The sequence below is a fragment of the Manacus vitellinus genome, unplaced genomic scaffold (genome assembly GCF_001715985.3).
Source record: "Manacus vitellinus isolate BGI_N305 unplaced genomic scaffold, ASM171598v3 scaffold_20_pilon, whole genome shotgun sequence".
In the NCBI taxonomy this organism is placed as follows: domain Eukaryota; kingdom Metazoa; phylum Chordata; class Aves; order Passeriformes; family Pipridae; genus Manacus; species Manacus vitellinus.
Genome location: NW_021939471.1, coordinates 2,406,013 through 2,422,272, shown reverse-complemented (window position 1 = coordinate 2,422,272; position 16,260 = coordinate 2,406,013). Strand labels below are relative to the sequence as shown.

Here is a 16,260-nt window from a genome sequence, read left to right as displayed (position 1 = left end):
ATAATCATTATTACTGATTAAAGTTGCATTATTCATGCCAGATGGAGTGCCCTCCCTGTCAGCCAGAATGAGTTTGTGTTATGTAGATATAGTACATTTGTGATCTAAATAAACAGATGGTAGAATGTGACAGCCAATTATGTGCTGGTGATGTCAGCAACAATGTTTCCCAAGTATAATTGCTTTAAATGAACATGAATGCAACAAGGAGCTGGTAGCTTTAACAAGGTAGTTGGCATACAGTGTGGTAATTACCATAAAGCATCATCAATAGCGCCAAGAATGCTGAGAGGGGAAATTTAGTGACAGAAAGTCCAACTTCACTGGACTGTTACAGCGGGTTTGCTCGGCTCTATAACATCTCACAGGAATAAGCACACTGCTAGCAGAGGAGCAGTGTTTTCCTTTGAGGTGATCAAACCTCAGGTGAGAGACATTTTGCACTTTCTCCAGTACTGTCTCCCATCAGGCCGTGTGGGAATTCCCATAATAGCATCTCAGCAGTATTCAATGATGAATAAACGTTTATTCAAAGACAGGGTTAGGTTCATATGGTCAAAACTGCAGCATTAAGAACTGTTGTGTATAGTGTTCGATAATGTTTGTGTTGGGTTTCTTGGCTCATTCCTTCAAGTCTGGCTGGGGTAAAGGCTTAACTGTCTGCACCTCAGACCCTTCCACATCTGAGGCTCAGGGTGCAGTAAGACAGGCTCTGTTTGTGTGTTCTGGGAGCATTTGACATTCAGGAGGGAGAAGCACTAGGAGCAGGAGCATGACTGAGCTCTGGCCATGTTCAGATGGGAGCTGTGGAATGAGATCTCCCTTCATTCACAGCACAGACTGGTGTGGGACTCTCTGAATGTTCTCTCAAACGGTGTAAGATGCAGCCATAGGAGAATGTGCCAGCTCTTCTGTTTGCTTTCCAATTGCCATGATGTGGAGATGTGAACTCTGCTCCCTCTTCTGTCCAAGCAGATATCAGTCAGTAATTACTAGGTAGTTTCTAAAACCTACCATTGCTAACTCTTCCTCCTTCAGCTGTATTTTGTAGTGGAAGCACCCACGGTTCATTTTCTTGAGGGACTAAACCTGTCAGCATGTGGAAAGATGATGCAGAGCATCATGTTCAGGTTCAAACACAACTACAGGCAACTAAAGAAACAGCAGCCAGAAAACTATAAATCCTGTGAGCTAAGCTCACCGCTTAAGAGGTTGCACAGGGCACATTTCCCTTACCATAATATTGGACATGCAGACTATACAAACCTTTTGGGAAAAGGGGTAGCTTTCAGTCAAAGGCATTGAGTGTAGCACCCCATAGTTCAGATGACATTGGACAGGAGCTAGATAGCTGTATGTCCTTTCTAGCACAGCCATTTCTCTTGTGAAGGAATCAGCAGGTCTCACATAGGCTGTAGAAAGCAGCAGTGGGTGATGATATTGTTCCTCAGTCCTCCAGACTTGCTCATCTTTTTTTTTTTGTTTTGTTTTAAAATGTCCCAGTCATTATGCATAGCAAAGAGGCATTCAGAGTATAATTCACTTAGATAAGTAGCTGTATTTCACATATGTTTGACACCAGTTCTGGTTATTCAGCTGGCCCTTTTTTACAGGCACTGTTTCAACCTTGGGAAAACATAAAAACCTTCCAAAGGCAAGATGGACCCTCCTCTATGTCAGTTGCTGGATGTTAAAGGAATGAAAGGAAGCCACATTTCTAATCTCTGTCCTTCTCTCTGTTCTGCAGGTGGTCGCTGCCACAAGTCCTGCACAGGCCGATGCTGGGGACCCACAGAGAATCACTGCCAGACCTGTAAGTGTGTGAGCCTGAGAAAAAAGAGTCGGAAAATGATGTAGGAGAGATTCTACTTTTTTTTTTCCAGTTGTGAAAGGGTACTATAAATTCTGAGTTTAGTATAACTCTAAAATATATAAGATTTTTTTCCATATGTTTGTGCCTACAGACAATCTGCTTTTTTTTTTTTTACCCATGTGAATTATTTCTTTGTTTCCTCCCTTGTACTTTCTAAGACCACTTAAGCCAACTTGAATTTTCTTTTCGCTTCTTGTTGGCAACATGGAGCATGGCTCTTGAGAATATTGATGGTTATTTTGGAATACCCTGAAATGAATACTGCAGGAATAGAAAAAACTACAAGGCAGATTTGGAGATCTTTAATGAGGACCTGACACTGCGAAGTTCCTGATACCAAAATACTCTGTTAACTACTATTCCCAGGCTCCCACTGAAATTATCTCACAGAATTGTTCTTTTTATAATAACTTCAGAATGTATTTGAGTTGCACTGAAAGAGAGAATAATAGTTTTTTTGTGAAGGAAGTAACAAGTGAAGGATTGTTCACAATGTCTGTCTGTCCTATTTAATTTAGCGAGCGTTAAAATGAATTAAAAAAAAGAGAGTTTCTTCCTTGTGTGCTTTCAGCTTCTTCAGATAGGCACTAAAGAGCTAGAAGTGCAGTCACAATATTGGCAGATATTAAAGAGGAGAAAATTGAAAGCTGCCTTTTCCTACAGATTTTTTTCCTTTTTCCCCCTCACAAGAGGGTGGAAATCAGTTGTGTTTACTGGAGTCACTCTTCCTGGGAAATGAAATGGTTGCTGGTAGCTCCCCCAGAGAACACTGCTCCAGCTTGTGCTTGTTTCCTTGGCTGAGTTGTAGATAGGAGGAAGGGATTGTGCCAAATTAACAACTCTCAAGCGAGCACACTAACTAACTCTGAGCTGATGATGGCCCAATGTCATCTGCCTCTTTTGTGGGACATATTAGGAACAGTGTGGCTATGCTTTTTTTTTTTGACTACTTGGAGCAAGAGATAGGAGGAAATTACAAATTACAAATGGCAAACAGCTTGACATGAATGTTTTATGAGGGAGTAGGAGCAGACAATCCAAGCTGCCCTCCTGTCCGTGGCAACGCGAGGGGCACAGGTGACAGGGCTGCACACCTGCAGAGGCTCTGCTACCCTGCCTGGCGCTGCTTTTCCTTCAGGAGCATCAGCTGATGCTGCTGGCAAAGCTGGTGACAGTTACAGCTCTGCTAAAGTTAACATGTTAACATATTACTTTCATAGGGTGCCTTATCTGCAGGTGTGACTAAAAAAAACCTTCAGGACAGGTTGTAGGAATAACGGTGTAACAGTGATGCTAAGGAGCTTCTTTGTCTGAATGGAGCTAGGATGTCTCCTTCCTTTGCTGACGGTGTGTATGAAAGCCCCAAAGAAGTCAGTGCTCAGAAAGCACTCCTTACATTTGGGAGGCTGAAGTACATGCAAGGCTATGTGCTGAAGTAGATAATGGAAAGGGACTTAAACCCTAGCTGACCAAATTATTTTATATCATGGTTAGAAGCAATTAATGCTGGTTTTTTTCTCTGTCTTAATGAGAGGCCTGTTTGTCTATTTAAAGTAGTAACTTTGTAAGAAGCTGTGTGTTCCATCCAAACTTAAGGAGATTTATTCAGGCCTTATGTGGTTAGCTTATCCAAGAATAGTTTAAATCTTGGCAGTTATGATCCTGGCTCAGGCCTTGGCTTATGGCAAGTCTGACTGTGTAGCTGCAGAAGTCCACGTGGCAGGATCAGCTACTGTAGTCTCAGCCTCTACAAAGCACTGCTCTCAGATAAGTGAACTGATTTGATGGATTAATGTAGTAATACCAAAGAGAGAAAAACTTATCTGCAGTGCTGTGAAGTCAGAAGCTTAGTAGAGCTGCACGGAAGGTTTGCTCCAGGAGTGACAGCTATCTCTCCTTTCACAGTGACTGCCCTCTCAAATTCAAATAGTGAGGTCAGGCTAAGGCACAACATAGGTTTAAGGTAATAAACTATGGAAAGACATACGCCATTGGAGTTTCAGGGACATATGCAGATCACACATTTCTACTTGAAAGAGCCACTCTACAGCCTTTTACCTTCAAGCCCATTCTGCAGCCTCTGATTGTCAGGAGTTAGTTTTATATCATATACTTCCTCTTTGCCTCCATGACCTCACTGCACCTTGGGCAAACAGCAGGATTGAAGGGAAAGGCTGGCAAAGTACATTTCTTCTTTGTATTTGCTCACGATGTGTTTTTCTGCAAACCATGTGAAGCAAAGAATGAGAATACAAGTAGGGGCTCAAAACATAAAAATGCAAGTGGGGCTATGCTTTCACTGCCTTTGTTTCTGACTTGAAAAGACATGCCTGGCTTTCAAGCTCCTAAGTGGTGTTGTTAGATACAAGCTGGAGAGAGGATGAATGGTATCATAAACACAGTGTATACCTTAACCTCATCACCTTGGGAATGCACGTCTTTCAAACGTGTGTAGGAAAACACTTCAGCAGTATTGCATCCCAGTGTCAAACTGTTTCGTTCCTAGAAACAACTCAGAGGTGTGTCTGCATTTTAATAATTTCATTTTTTTCATTGAGTCACTGAGGCAAAGTATTCTAATGAGCCCTGTCCCAAGATAAGATTTAAATTGTTTTCCTGGGAAAGGATAAAAAATGAAAGATCTTAATCCATGTCTTTCATTTCAAATTACATATGGAAAAAAAATCAAAATCCTTTGTTTTTTTCATTAATATCATCTACCTAGGTGCTTATGTTGCCTTCCAGCAATGTGTCTGTGTTTCTAGCTCTGTCTGAAACACCACCTGCGTCTAACTCTGTCCTAGTGCCTCTCTAAATGTGATGAGAAAATTCATGTATTTAAGAAGACAGCTAATAGGAAATTTAAACTAAGCTCTTCTGTTAGGAAGATAGAATTTCAGGGTAATGTTTTACACAGTTAACAATCCATTTTGCTTTTATAATTAAAATATTAGTAAATGTTAGCATGGAGGATTTGAAAGCTAGGTGATATTATTTGTTTCAGTGTCAGGAAAGGATAATGTGAAAATACTTTGAATAAGAATCTGTTTTTCAAAGAATTTGGGGCACTCACTGAGTAGAATGTCAACCACTTTAAAAAAATCATGACAGCAAAAGCTTTCACAAGTTACTAATCAAATTTGAAAATCTGCGGTTATGTTGTTACTATTTTTGCTGTTGGTGTCTACTAAGAGTTTTAGGTGGAAAACTGAAACTTTTACAAATTGAGTACTTTATTAAAATGACAGATTATGCACTTAGTCCAAGAGGAATGTAACTGAAACAAAAGAGAAAAATATAAATTAAAATATAGACCCAACTGAGGAAAAAGACAAATAGCCTGTAAATAAAACCTGAAACATTAAACATTCAGCAAATGCAAAGTTCTCCATGACTCTCTGTGTGTACAGAAGTTTGGTTTGAGCATAATTGTATTTATACAGTCTTTGTTCAGCTGATGCTGCTGAGGAGAAGGTGCCAATGCAGTAAGTGCCCAATTAGAGCAGCAAAAGGTGAGTGAAAGTCTTGTGGGGCAGACAAAGAGCTGAACCAGCAGCTTGGATCAATCAGGGTAACCCAGCATTGCTGCTCGAAGCCAGCATCTTTAATTAAAACCCTTGTATTTCTCTAATAACTTTACATGTTCATAACACTACTTCATTGATTTCAGTTATTTCCTATTTTTTTCTTCATAGATTTATAGTGTCCTGACATAATTAAAGATTAAGGGAAACAATAAAGGAGACTGGTTATTTGCAGACATATATGAGGTGCTGCTCATTCCAACCCCAGCACAGCTTATTGCTATATTGCAGTGAAATACTGGTAGAGATTGAGTCTCCTACAGAAACCTCTCCCAATGCATGGAATGTTTTTTCAAGACCTTAATGTTTGTCCTTTGGTCCTGGCCCTGACTGTCACAGTTCTGTGCAGAACCCTCTGAATCTCTGGGATCCCACACAGGGTCAGTAGGCATCCAGGCAGGTAGTTGTGGTGATCCTCATAAAGTCTGATTTGAAACCTGGGCCCTCAGCTGTGAGGACCTTTTGGAAAGGTCTTAAGTCACAGCTATAAAAATCAATTGATTGCCTTTGGAGGAAAGTGTCTGGGGAAAAAAGCTTCTTGTCTTTTTAAACCAGAGCAGCTACACACATTTTCTGTGGGGTTACCCCATGGCAGTGATTGCAGGAAGCTGAACTGGCGAGTGATGTTTACGGACATCTGAGCAATCAGAGTGTTTCAGGACTTCAAACTATACATAGAATTGCCTTGTATTTGTTTTGTTTGGGGAAAAACCCTTCATTGCAGACTGTCTTAGATATGAGTCCTTAAGAATATTCAGAGCCCACTGAGCTCATTTCTGTCATGATGTGTGGTGCCACTGAAGATATACCTGACAGGTCTTCCTCAGTTCTGGACCCTCAATAGCAGTTACAGTGCACATATGGCATGCAGTGAACCAGAAGATAAATATGATACGTTGTAGCCTCTTCCTAGAATAAAATGTTGGCATTTCTGTTGGCATTGTTTCTTTCCCCAGCAAAACAGACAATTAAGGAGAAGAGCGACAGACCTTTGCTATAATTGTAAATTTTGCTTCAGGAAAATTCAGTGTTCCCTCTCCTGAGCAGCATGGTAGAGGTCCTCATTGAGCTGTGCCTCATCAGAAGCAGAATATGTTTTTTGAAGGCATCCTTCTCAAGTATTTTGCTGGCAAGGAGACCATGTTCCTCCAGACCAGCCCTGATGTGAGAGATGCTCTTGGTTCTTTTAGAAAGGAAAGAAGATGGAATTCCTCTAATAGTGCATAATTTTATTCTATAGATTATAAACAATCACTTCTTTTTGGTTATTTACATTTTTATGTCCTAAATAAATATTGTGCACAGCAAGAAGCTTTGGCATTACCTTAAGTATTTCTGGCAAGTAGTGGAGGGAATTTGGATTGGAAAGTACTTATAAAGGAGTTACCAATACATTAAATAGTAGAATTGAGCATAAAGTTGTATGGAATTTTGCATTCTCTTACTTCCTGTAAAGTGTTTTTTGTAGAGAAGTAATTAAATGCTTTTAACAGAATAGATGTTAAAAGTTAATTTCAGAAGCGTAACATCCCAGCTTTTCTCACAAGACAGCTGACAGCACAGCTTCTTGCCATTCTCTAGGTGGTGGTGGTTGGTATAGTCATTTGGATAATATTAATTTATTTTTTGTAAATTAAGATAGCAGCTATAGCTAAGTAAGGGAAGGAGGATGCTTCACTCCTAGACCATTGTTTGCACAAAACTAAGCCCTGAGGTACAATGGTGTAGTACTACAATCCAGTTGGTAGGTATAGTTATTTCCCTGTGAATGAAGATAGGATTGTGTTACATAGAATGGTAAGTGGTGTTTCCAAATGTGTTCCAAGGTTGTTGTCTGTTCTGTTACCATTTGTCAGACTCATTGCCATCAAGAGCAGCATTTGGCTCTGACATTGATGGCCCCACTCTGAATTTCACTCGTTTACTCAGCGTTGCAATTCTTCGTGGGGAAAACTCACGTGGAACTAGGCTCTTGTGTTTTGTGAGGGGGTTTTTGTATCCTGTTTACAAAAACTAATGATTTGAAAATACTATTCCACCTGACTTTCCAGGGATAAGAGCACACACTTTGAAAATACCTTCTCCACAGTCCTGGAACAACATGTAGTTCCTAAAGAGGGTATCATGTGGGTATCCTGGAGCATATGGGTGGCAAATACCACTGAAGCTGTTATCTTAAAACTCGAGGGTTTTTCCAGTCTGTGGTTTGTTGTTTTCCTCAGTGTGCAGTTAAAGAGCTCTCTGCTTAGCCCTGAACCTGACATGGTGATTTTTCCTGCCTCTCCCTAGTAACGAAGACAGTGTGTGCAGAGCAGTGTGATGGACGGTGCTACGGGCCCTACGTCAGCGACTGCTGCCACCGGGAGTGCGCGGGAGGCTGCTCCGGACCCAAGGACACCGACTGCTTTGTGCGTGTCTCACTCCTTGTTTGCTTCTTCCTGGCACTCACCCTGCAAGTTCTTTATGCTTCCATCCCTGAAAGGCACAGCTTTGTCCCTTTTAGTGTCCGGCATGCACACTTCCAGCTTCAGACTGCTGAATTTTAGCGTTTAATATTTTTCGTATTTATATTAACGTTACTTATCTACTTAATATTACCCATAACAGACTTATGAGATTTGTAAATACAGATTTGGAACCATTAATATGCTAATCTCTGTGATTTTTATCTTTTGCTTTTTCAAAATTAACTTTTAGAGGTGGTGGGAGATTTTTAGTGGTATTTATCACTACGTTTGAGCACTGCTTTTATTTATGCTATGTGTGCTTTTCATATGAAAGTCAAGAATACAGTTTAGCTTCTCTGTGAAAGGCATTCCCTGTTACTGCCAGATTTCATTCAAATTCAGCTTTTTTACCTGGCATCCTTCTTCATGGAGATGGAAGGGAAGTGGTTTCCAAAATGTTCTGCCTCAATTGCATGCTGCTACATGTACTTCAGATGGACAGAGGAAATGGGTAACTTTTTCCTGAAAGAAGCAGACAATCTGAACATAGAGGCCTTTAGAAAAATTTATCTTGTTTGTAGTCCGTTATTTGTAAGAGCAACTTTAAAACCCAACTCTGATCTCGAAAAATGTGTAGCTTGTCACCCTGGGTTGCAGAGACACATTTTGCTACTGTTTTCGGGGGAAGCAAACCTAAGTCTAAAGAAGCCTGGAGCTAGAACATGCACAGAGAACTGGATTTTCAAAGGTACTCACATGACTGAAGAGAAAAATATCTAGGGAATTGACTTTTCCAGATAGGACTGGGAGGAGAGTATGAAAAATTGCAAATGTTTTGAAACTGCGGGCGAGTGATAATGAACAAGCAAAAATGAATCTTTCTGTGGCTGGCCCTGAGACTTGCTCACTGTTCAGGTATCATTTGATAGTGGTAGGTGGTGTACTTCAAAACCACATTCTAAATGTTGTTTTTTGGCTCCTGATGGAATGCAGTGGTGGCCACTGTTAACAGGTTTTACTAAGGCTGCTCTCTGTGGCTTTGCATGAGTAGGTGTTCAGCACACGTGGTATGGCTGATCCAATGCTCACTGGAAGTTCTGTGTTGGCTTTGGACTGGAGAGATGGGAAAATAACATTCTTTCCCGTGTCACATACAATCTAAATAGGCAAAGGGAAGTGGAAAAATGCAGTTATTGTTCCCATATGAGTGTTGAGGAACATTCTGAAAGCTGATGTGTTGATGTATGCCCCTTTTCAAAGGTTAAGGACAAGTTATTGGCAGCGTAAGTTGTGTAGTACTGCAGCCTGCAACAAAAGGAGTTAGACTCCCTGAATTGTGGCAGTCATGGAAATATGTATGCTAAAGATCAACTAGCATGTTTGTTCTGATCCAGCAGAGATGCACCCAGGGCTTTATTCTCATTCAGTCCTGGCCCCAGAGCAATGTAAGAGAAATTCAGCAGGGGTCTGGCAATTTTCAGGACTAGTCATTACTTGCTTTGACACAGTGGGTGAAAAGTGTAGCCCTTTAGGCTATAGACAACTGTTCTTAGCTTTCAGCTGAGACACAGAACTTTGATTTTTCCCTGTGCATTTCCCTGTGCTTTTATTCACAAATTAGTGGTATTTAGCACAGAATGCTAGAAATTTGCATATATTACTGAAGCAATTATAAATGTATACAAAGAGTTTTAATAATAAATTAAAAGTTCCAAAATCTTCTAGATCAGTTTTTGCTGAGAATTGCCATCTCTCCAAAGAGTATTGGTGTGCTTTATGCATTTGCTAAACCGTTATCAGAGAATTGTTATGTAAATGATAGAGTACCTTTTAAGCCAATATGTAAGAAATGGGCTAAGGAAACAAACTAAATTAGTATATAAGCAAAAGTACAGTTTATGAAGCACTAAAAATATTTTAGTGTATTATGGCAGCTTGCAACAGGTTTTAATATTTATAGATAAAATTCATCCATCCTCCTCCATATGCTGCCATACAATCATTTGCATATTCAGTTCTAAAAGCAAGACAGTAATCATCAACTGACATAACTACAATCAAACATGCTCAAGCAAAGTTTTAAAGATGTTCTCGGATTCAAAACAGATCTAAAACTTGAAATGCATAGGAGGGCCTCATTGAGTGCCCAGTGGAACCAGAAAAGTAACACCTGTTGGTTGGGTGGACTTCCCATCCAGTTCTGAGTAAAGTAATTGACTGTATTTATCTTTGTAAGGAAAAAAAAAAAATCTGTTTCTGTGAAAAACTGGCAGGTTTTGCAATAGGCATTTTAAAGAACCAGAAAAGACAGAATCAGCAGTTTGGCTTAGCTTGCTTCAGACAGTACCTTCATCAAGGATTCCCCTGCTTGTCCTTTTCAGCAGCATATATTGTCCTTGGGTGCATTATTAGCCTCTCCCTTCTGAAATCTGACAGGACAAGTAATCTCCCTCAGTCGGAATGGAGATAAGAACTGTTAGTAAAAGCAACAGAACAGAGAAATCTTTTTCACTTTTCTCTCAGTCCCAGCCCTGGAGGGGAGGGAACAGGACACATGTGTTGGCATACTTGTTGACTCTTTAAAGATACAAAACAATCTGTATTTTTTAAAACCTGGAAAAGCACCAGAAGGATTCATTCCTAGACTTAACACTTCTGAAACAACCTGGAAGACAGGTTATTGAGGAACCATTATCGAGTAACAGTGGTTGCTTAAACTGCTAGAGGGATCCAAGCCAGGCTACAGCTTTCATATTCATATAAATGTGACATTCATGGTATGCTTTGTGAAAATTGCTCCAACTTTTTTTATAATCTGTGGTTAAAACCATAGACACGATAAGGAATGTCAAAATCAGTGGGGTTTTTTTCTATTACTAATTATCAACCTTGCATGATCAATTATTTTCCCTGCATACCATTACTTCCATTATCCACACACTTGCCTTTTCATTTGTCAGGGTCCTGTCCTCTGTCAGCTGTGCATGGCAGAGCTTGAATGCTAAGTGGTTCTAAGTCCTATTTTCTTTTCTCAGTGTGTGAAGCAACTGACCTTGTTAAACTTGCCACTTAGGGAAATGACCCCCTCCTGTGCTAGCTCAAAAGAAGTTCTTATCCCTCTTGCTTTCTAATTGGGAATTTTAGTTTTCAGCTGGATGATGGACTCATGCTGTAAGGAATCTAAAGGTTGGACCTCTGAAAAAGTCATTAGCATTTGTTTAGACTGACTATGATAAATAGCTGCTCACTCTTGGCAGTTTCAGAATGTGCTATCAAGTTGTGAATTAGTTGATTGCTAGTAGTAACAGTAGTTATGAAACAAACCACAGCGTTTTTTTGTTTTTGTAGGAAGTGTTGTAACAGTTAATGTTTCAAATTAAGGAGGCTCACTGAACCTGCTTAATTTGAAAAGTCATGTATTTGCCAAGATCCTAGCAAGAAATGTTAAGTAGCCAAAATGAAGGTTAGAAAACTATATATCACATGCCTTATGTTGCAGCAAGCCTGTCTTTTAAACCTAAAAAACCCTAAAACCAGCTATATGATTTAATTTAATATTGTTTGTCTCCCTTGTTTTGCAGGCCTGTATGAATTTCAATGACAGTGGGGCATGTGTCACGCAGTGCCCCCAGACTTTTGTATACAACCCTACAACCTTCCAGCTGGAGCACAATCACAATGCCAAGTACACCTATGGTGCTTTCTGCGTCAAAAAGTGCCCACGTAAGTGCTGTGTCACCTGCCTTCTCCTGTGGTGGGGGAAGTTTGAGTTGCATTTCAGGAGCCTTAAAAACAATGAGTGCATAGCACCAACCCTCAGATCCCTCCACATGTGCTCACAGCCTGTAATAACTCTGTCATGTGTTAACTAAAGGCAGTGATGTTCTGGGTTTCTGACACTTCCCTGGTATCCTATAGTGATTTTCCTAAAGAAAGGGGCTTCACTAGGTTTCTGTTTTCATGACCACTGCTTGTGACATTCATGGTGCAGATCAGTATTTTCAAATTTCAAAACAAACTGTTAAAATACTTAGTGGGATTGTGAAAGGGTAGAAATTTTTGTTTCAGGAAAATAACAATTCAGCACCTGGCACCAACTGCTTTCATGATACTGCTGCCCTTTTCTTAACTTGGAATAGTGATGGTTTGACAGAAAGCTACTCCAAGTATTTTCTGTACAGTTCTGTCCCAATCAGGAGTAAACACATAATACTGACAACAATGCAGTCTTAAAACTCCAGATTAAAATTAGAGGGGAATAGGGAGTTAAAAAAAGAATAATCCCATGCATTTGAAAAACACATGCTTCTGAGATACCAGCCAGCAAGTAACATTAAAAATTACAGGGTCATCGCTTACACCATCTTTGAATCTGCTGGTTTAGTTAGAAAGAAAAATAAAGGAAACAGTGTTCTTGCCATCCTTTTCATTCCTACCAAGGTTTACAGTTGTGTTGTGTGATCTGTAAATGGAACCATAATTCAACTCAAACCAAAATTCAAATTTTGAATATCTGTGAAGGAGTTCAGATTGACAGTAGGCTGAGGCTGTGTCTGTCAAGATTTAGTTCTGTCTGTAATAGTGGTGGATTATTTGAAGGAAGATTGGGGTTTTCATGAACCTGGTATACCATGCCAATAAGGGGTATAAAAATTCTTTGCTTAAATACTTCATTGAGCTTTTCCCATTTTTTTCCCTTTCTTAACAGCATTAAGCTTTTAATTAGGAAGGATCAGTCATGATATATCCCCTTTGACAGCTGGTTTATGTAGCAATTGTCTTGTACACTGGTTTATGTCAGATGTATAGATTTTTGTGTGTGTATGAAAAAGGGCACACCATCTTGTTTTGTTTCTCTCCAACGACTGTAGCTTTTTTTTACTACAAATAATAATAAAGCTAAACTGGGAGAGAAGGGGGGATCAGGCCTGACCATTCTGTGATTCACTCATTTTCTTAAGTCTACAAAAATGTGTCTTTGCTTACTTGTACGCTTCTGAAAACACTGAATGGTAAATGTTAATGTCAATGGAAAAGTGCTGAGGCAACAATATGCATTGACACAGAGTCCAAAAACTTGTGTCTCAGCACCACTATTCACTTTCTTTCAATATATCCTTTTTTTCTTTAGACAACTTTGTGGTAGATTCCAGCTCTTGTGTTCGTGCATGTCCAAGCTCCAAGATGGAGGTTGAAGAAAACGGTATTAAGATGTGCAAGCCCTGCACTGACATTTGTCCTAAAGGTAGGGAGCAGTTCGTAATCAATTTTCTTGAATGTAGCAGAGCAGGGTGTTATTTTGGCATGAAATACCCTTCATGAGTGCATTGTAGAATATTAACAGTCTTTCTTGAAAGTTTATTGAGTTGTAATGGTGATACAACCAAACTAATTACTTTTTATTAGATGCAAATGAAGGAGATTTCTCTGTTGGTTTTGGAGAAATCTGAAAGAATTCTTGATTACATTATTTTAAGGACAAATTTTTCCTGGAGGTGTTTTAGAGCTGTCCTTTTGTCATTCCAAAGGGAGCCATACAAAAAGCCCTGACTTTGATGTATGGTATGTCTCATACTTGTCAATACATTAGGTGTCCATATATTTCCTCTGTTTTTTAAAAATGTCTCTCTTTTCCCAGAATCTTCTACCTCCTTTCTAAGTGTCTAAAACATAGAGTAGTGATTCTGCTGTTGAGGAGACTGAAATCTGTAGGTTACTTTGCTGTCCTAGACTCCAGTAGGGAGACTTTTTGCTCCCTGCTTGAAGGTCTTCAGAGCAAAGCACCCTCATTTTTCCCATGTGGGCCTGTGCCACTTTTCAGTCCTAGTGGGCTTAATTGCAGTAAAGAACTTTTTTTTTTCCTGTTTGGATAGACAGTTTGATGCATGAAAATATATACATGTAGTGTTCCTTACTCTCTCACGAAGAAAGCTAAGTTATATGTTTATGGCTGGATTGAGTGGTATTTTGTGTGGTTGATACTTGCCTTTAGATCCCCCTGTGAAATACCTTAACCTGTGTGCCAGGGTGTCCTTCTGTGGCAGGTACTTTAGTTTATTGTTTGTTTTAGATTGACATGTGCTCCCTTGGGAATATGGGTCCCGGCTGCTGTTTGAACACCTCTGCTGAAAGAAATGAAGATTCGTGTCTATAAGGTCAATGTGTTTTGATTCAGTAATTGTTCTTCCTAGTTCTTTACATAAGCTCCTTGTTTTGGCAGCATGTGATGGCATTGGAACAGGAAGTTTAGTGTCAGCTCAGACGGTGGACTCCAGCAACATTGACAAGTTCATAAACTGTACCAAGATCAATGGCAACCTTATTTTCCTTGTTACTGGGATTCATGGGTAAGTGAGAAAATATGTCATGGTGCCAGCTGAAACCAATTGCATCCACCTCTTAATGATGCCTGCAAGCTTCTTTGATGGAATAGCAGATAAATTAGTTTTCTGCCTTCCATTATGAAGGAAACCATTGCCTTGATTCTAAAGATTCAACTTCCAGGAAAAGAAAGGATGAATCAGATTGTTTGCACTAAAAAAAGAAAAGACAACTATGATTTTTGGTTACTTTATGAGATCCTCAGTACTGGCTTACAATAATGGCTGGTTAGAGAACAGAAGGGAGAAAGGGAAGCTACCTTATGTGAGTTTGGTTTAAATCTTGCATGACCAGTAGTCTAATGTGCAGAATATGCAGAGAGGGAACCTTGCTTAGCATAACTAGTCATGGCCTGGGTGGCTGTCACTGCATATATGTACAAAGTATCCAAGTTTCAATTGCAGCCATACACAGAACTCACTGGTATTTAAATCCATTTTTTGGTTTAGATATGGCTGCATATTGAATAAGCCTTAGTAACGGTTGTAGATGTGGAGATAGAGAACCAGTGTTTTCAAGTCTCTCCGGTGTGTTCTTCTGGAGGAGAATACATCAGCCAGATAACTGGTGCCTTGCTGTTCAATTTGGTACAATGTGGGTTTGCCATTGTAGCAGAGGTGAATTCATGGGGCAAGTGCTGCAAGGGTGGGACGTGCCCAAGGAAGGCAGACATCCTCTGGTTTGATGTTCAGGTGAGGTCCAATGCAATGCCACTCCTTTTCATTGTATTCTTTCTGTCACTGAGAGAACACACATTCATTTGTATCTTCTTACTAATGCAAGACTTCATGTTGTAATCAGCCATGGTGGATTACATGTGAAACTTTGAGGTGTTTTTAGACCTATTAAAATGAACAAAATTGTCAGAATGCACAAGTATGATTAAACCCTCTTGTCCCTTTGTTGTGATAAGTATACAGATATTTTGTGGTACATTAACAGTATAAAATATTCAATTGCTTTTACCAGTGTGTAGGTTTCAAATTTTAGCTTGCTTTTTAGATTCCTCTGAGCTTTCAGCATTGCTTGCAACTAGTTGTCAAGAATTGATACCTGAAATGCAGTTCCCAAGCCAACTCCATGTTTGCAGCTTTATGGCATAACAAAAGTGTGATTAATTGAATGTCTGCAGATTGATCTGAAACAGAATTCTGTCATGAGTAGTGCCAGCAGATTTTCCTTTAGTCTTTCTATGGATTCTGATACGTTTAGATTATAATGAAGTGGCTGACACTAAGCTGGCTGGCTCAAAGTTCCCTACTAGGTGAGGTGGAAAGAAATTACTTGTTTCCTTGATTTGTTGCAGTGATTGGTTGTAATGCTTCACCTGCTACTTGACTGCAGCCCTGAGCAAGGCAGCTGACAGCCCACTTCAGTGGGGCCCTGCAGCTCACTAGTTCTCAAAAGGCCAAGAAAGGTGAACTTTGAGTCTGTAGCTGGTCTTCTCATCTCTTCAGCAGGGAGTGCAATGGGAAAGGTTAATGTAGCATAGGGAGGAAGAAGGACTTTCATTCAGGTGGTTTAAGGAAATGCTGCTTGGAACTTGCTGAAACCCTGGAGGAGGTAACACAGTAGTCTGCTCAGGCCATCACTTTCTGATCTGGCCAAAATGACTGGCCAGGAGGCTGATGTAAATCTGTTAGATCTCACAGGACAGGAAGAAATCAAGTAAATGCAAGGCAAGCAACTAGAGACTGTGAGAAATTTTGTGTGGATTAATTCAGTGCATTACATGAAATGTAATTTTGAGTATAAAAACTGCTTTTGTTGCAAAAGTTGTAGTAGCTGCAAAGTTATGAGACAAGTCTCACTAAAAAATCTGTCTAAATTAAAGGAATCAAACCCAGTCCTGAATAAAACTGTATTCACCTGAAAAATATCTAAATTTGAACTATAAGCAGAGGGCTAAAATAGTTTGTTCTATATTATAGAAGAATAGACCATGCAATGTTGAAACTGTGCAGCACTTAGTCTC

At 39.8% G+C, this 16,260-nt stretch overlaps 1 protein-coding gene across 2 annotated transcripts in view; it reads left to right on the top strand.

The window, feature by feature from the left end:
• The window catches only part of ERBB4 (erb-b2 receptor tyrosine kinase 4), a 370,853-nt gene that overhangs the window by 190,790 nt on the left and 163,803 nt on the right, over positions 1-16,260 (top strand). For both annotated transcript variants that reach the window (XM_018071745.3, XM_018071743.3), the window contains exons 4-8: positions 1,748-1,813; positions 7,747-7,865; positions 11,486-11,627; positions 13,036-13,149; positions 14,125-14,251. In XM_018071745.3, the coding sequence (XP_017927234.1) occupies positions 1,748-1,813; positions 7,747-7,865; positions 11,486-11,627; positions 13,036-13,149; positions 14,125-14,251 (568 nt within the window). The remainder of the gene's footprint in view (positions 1-1,747; positions 1,814-7,746; positions 7,866-11,485; positions 11,628-13,035; positions 13,150-14,124; positions 14,252-16,260) is intronic.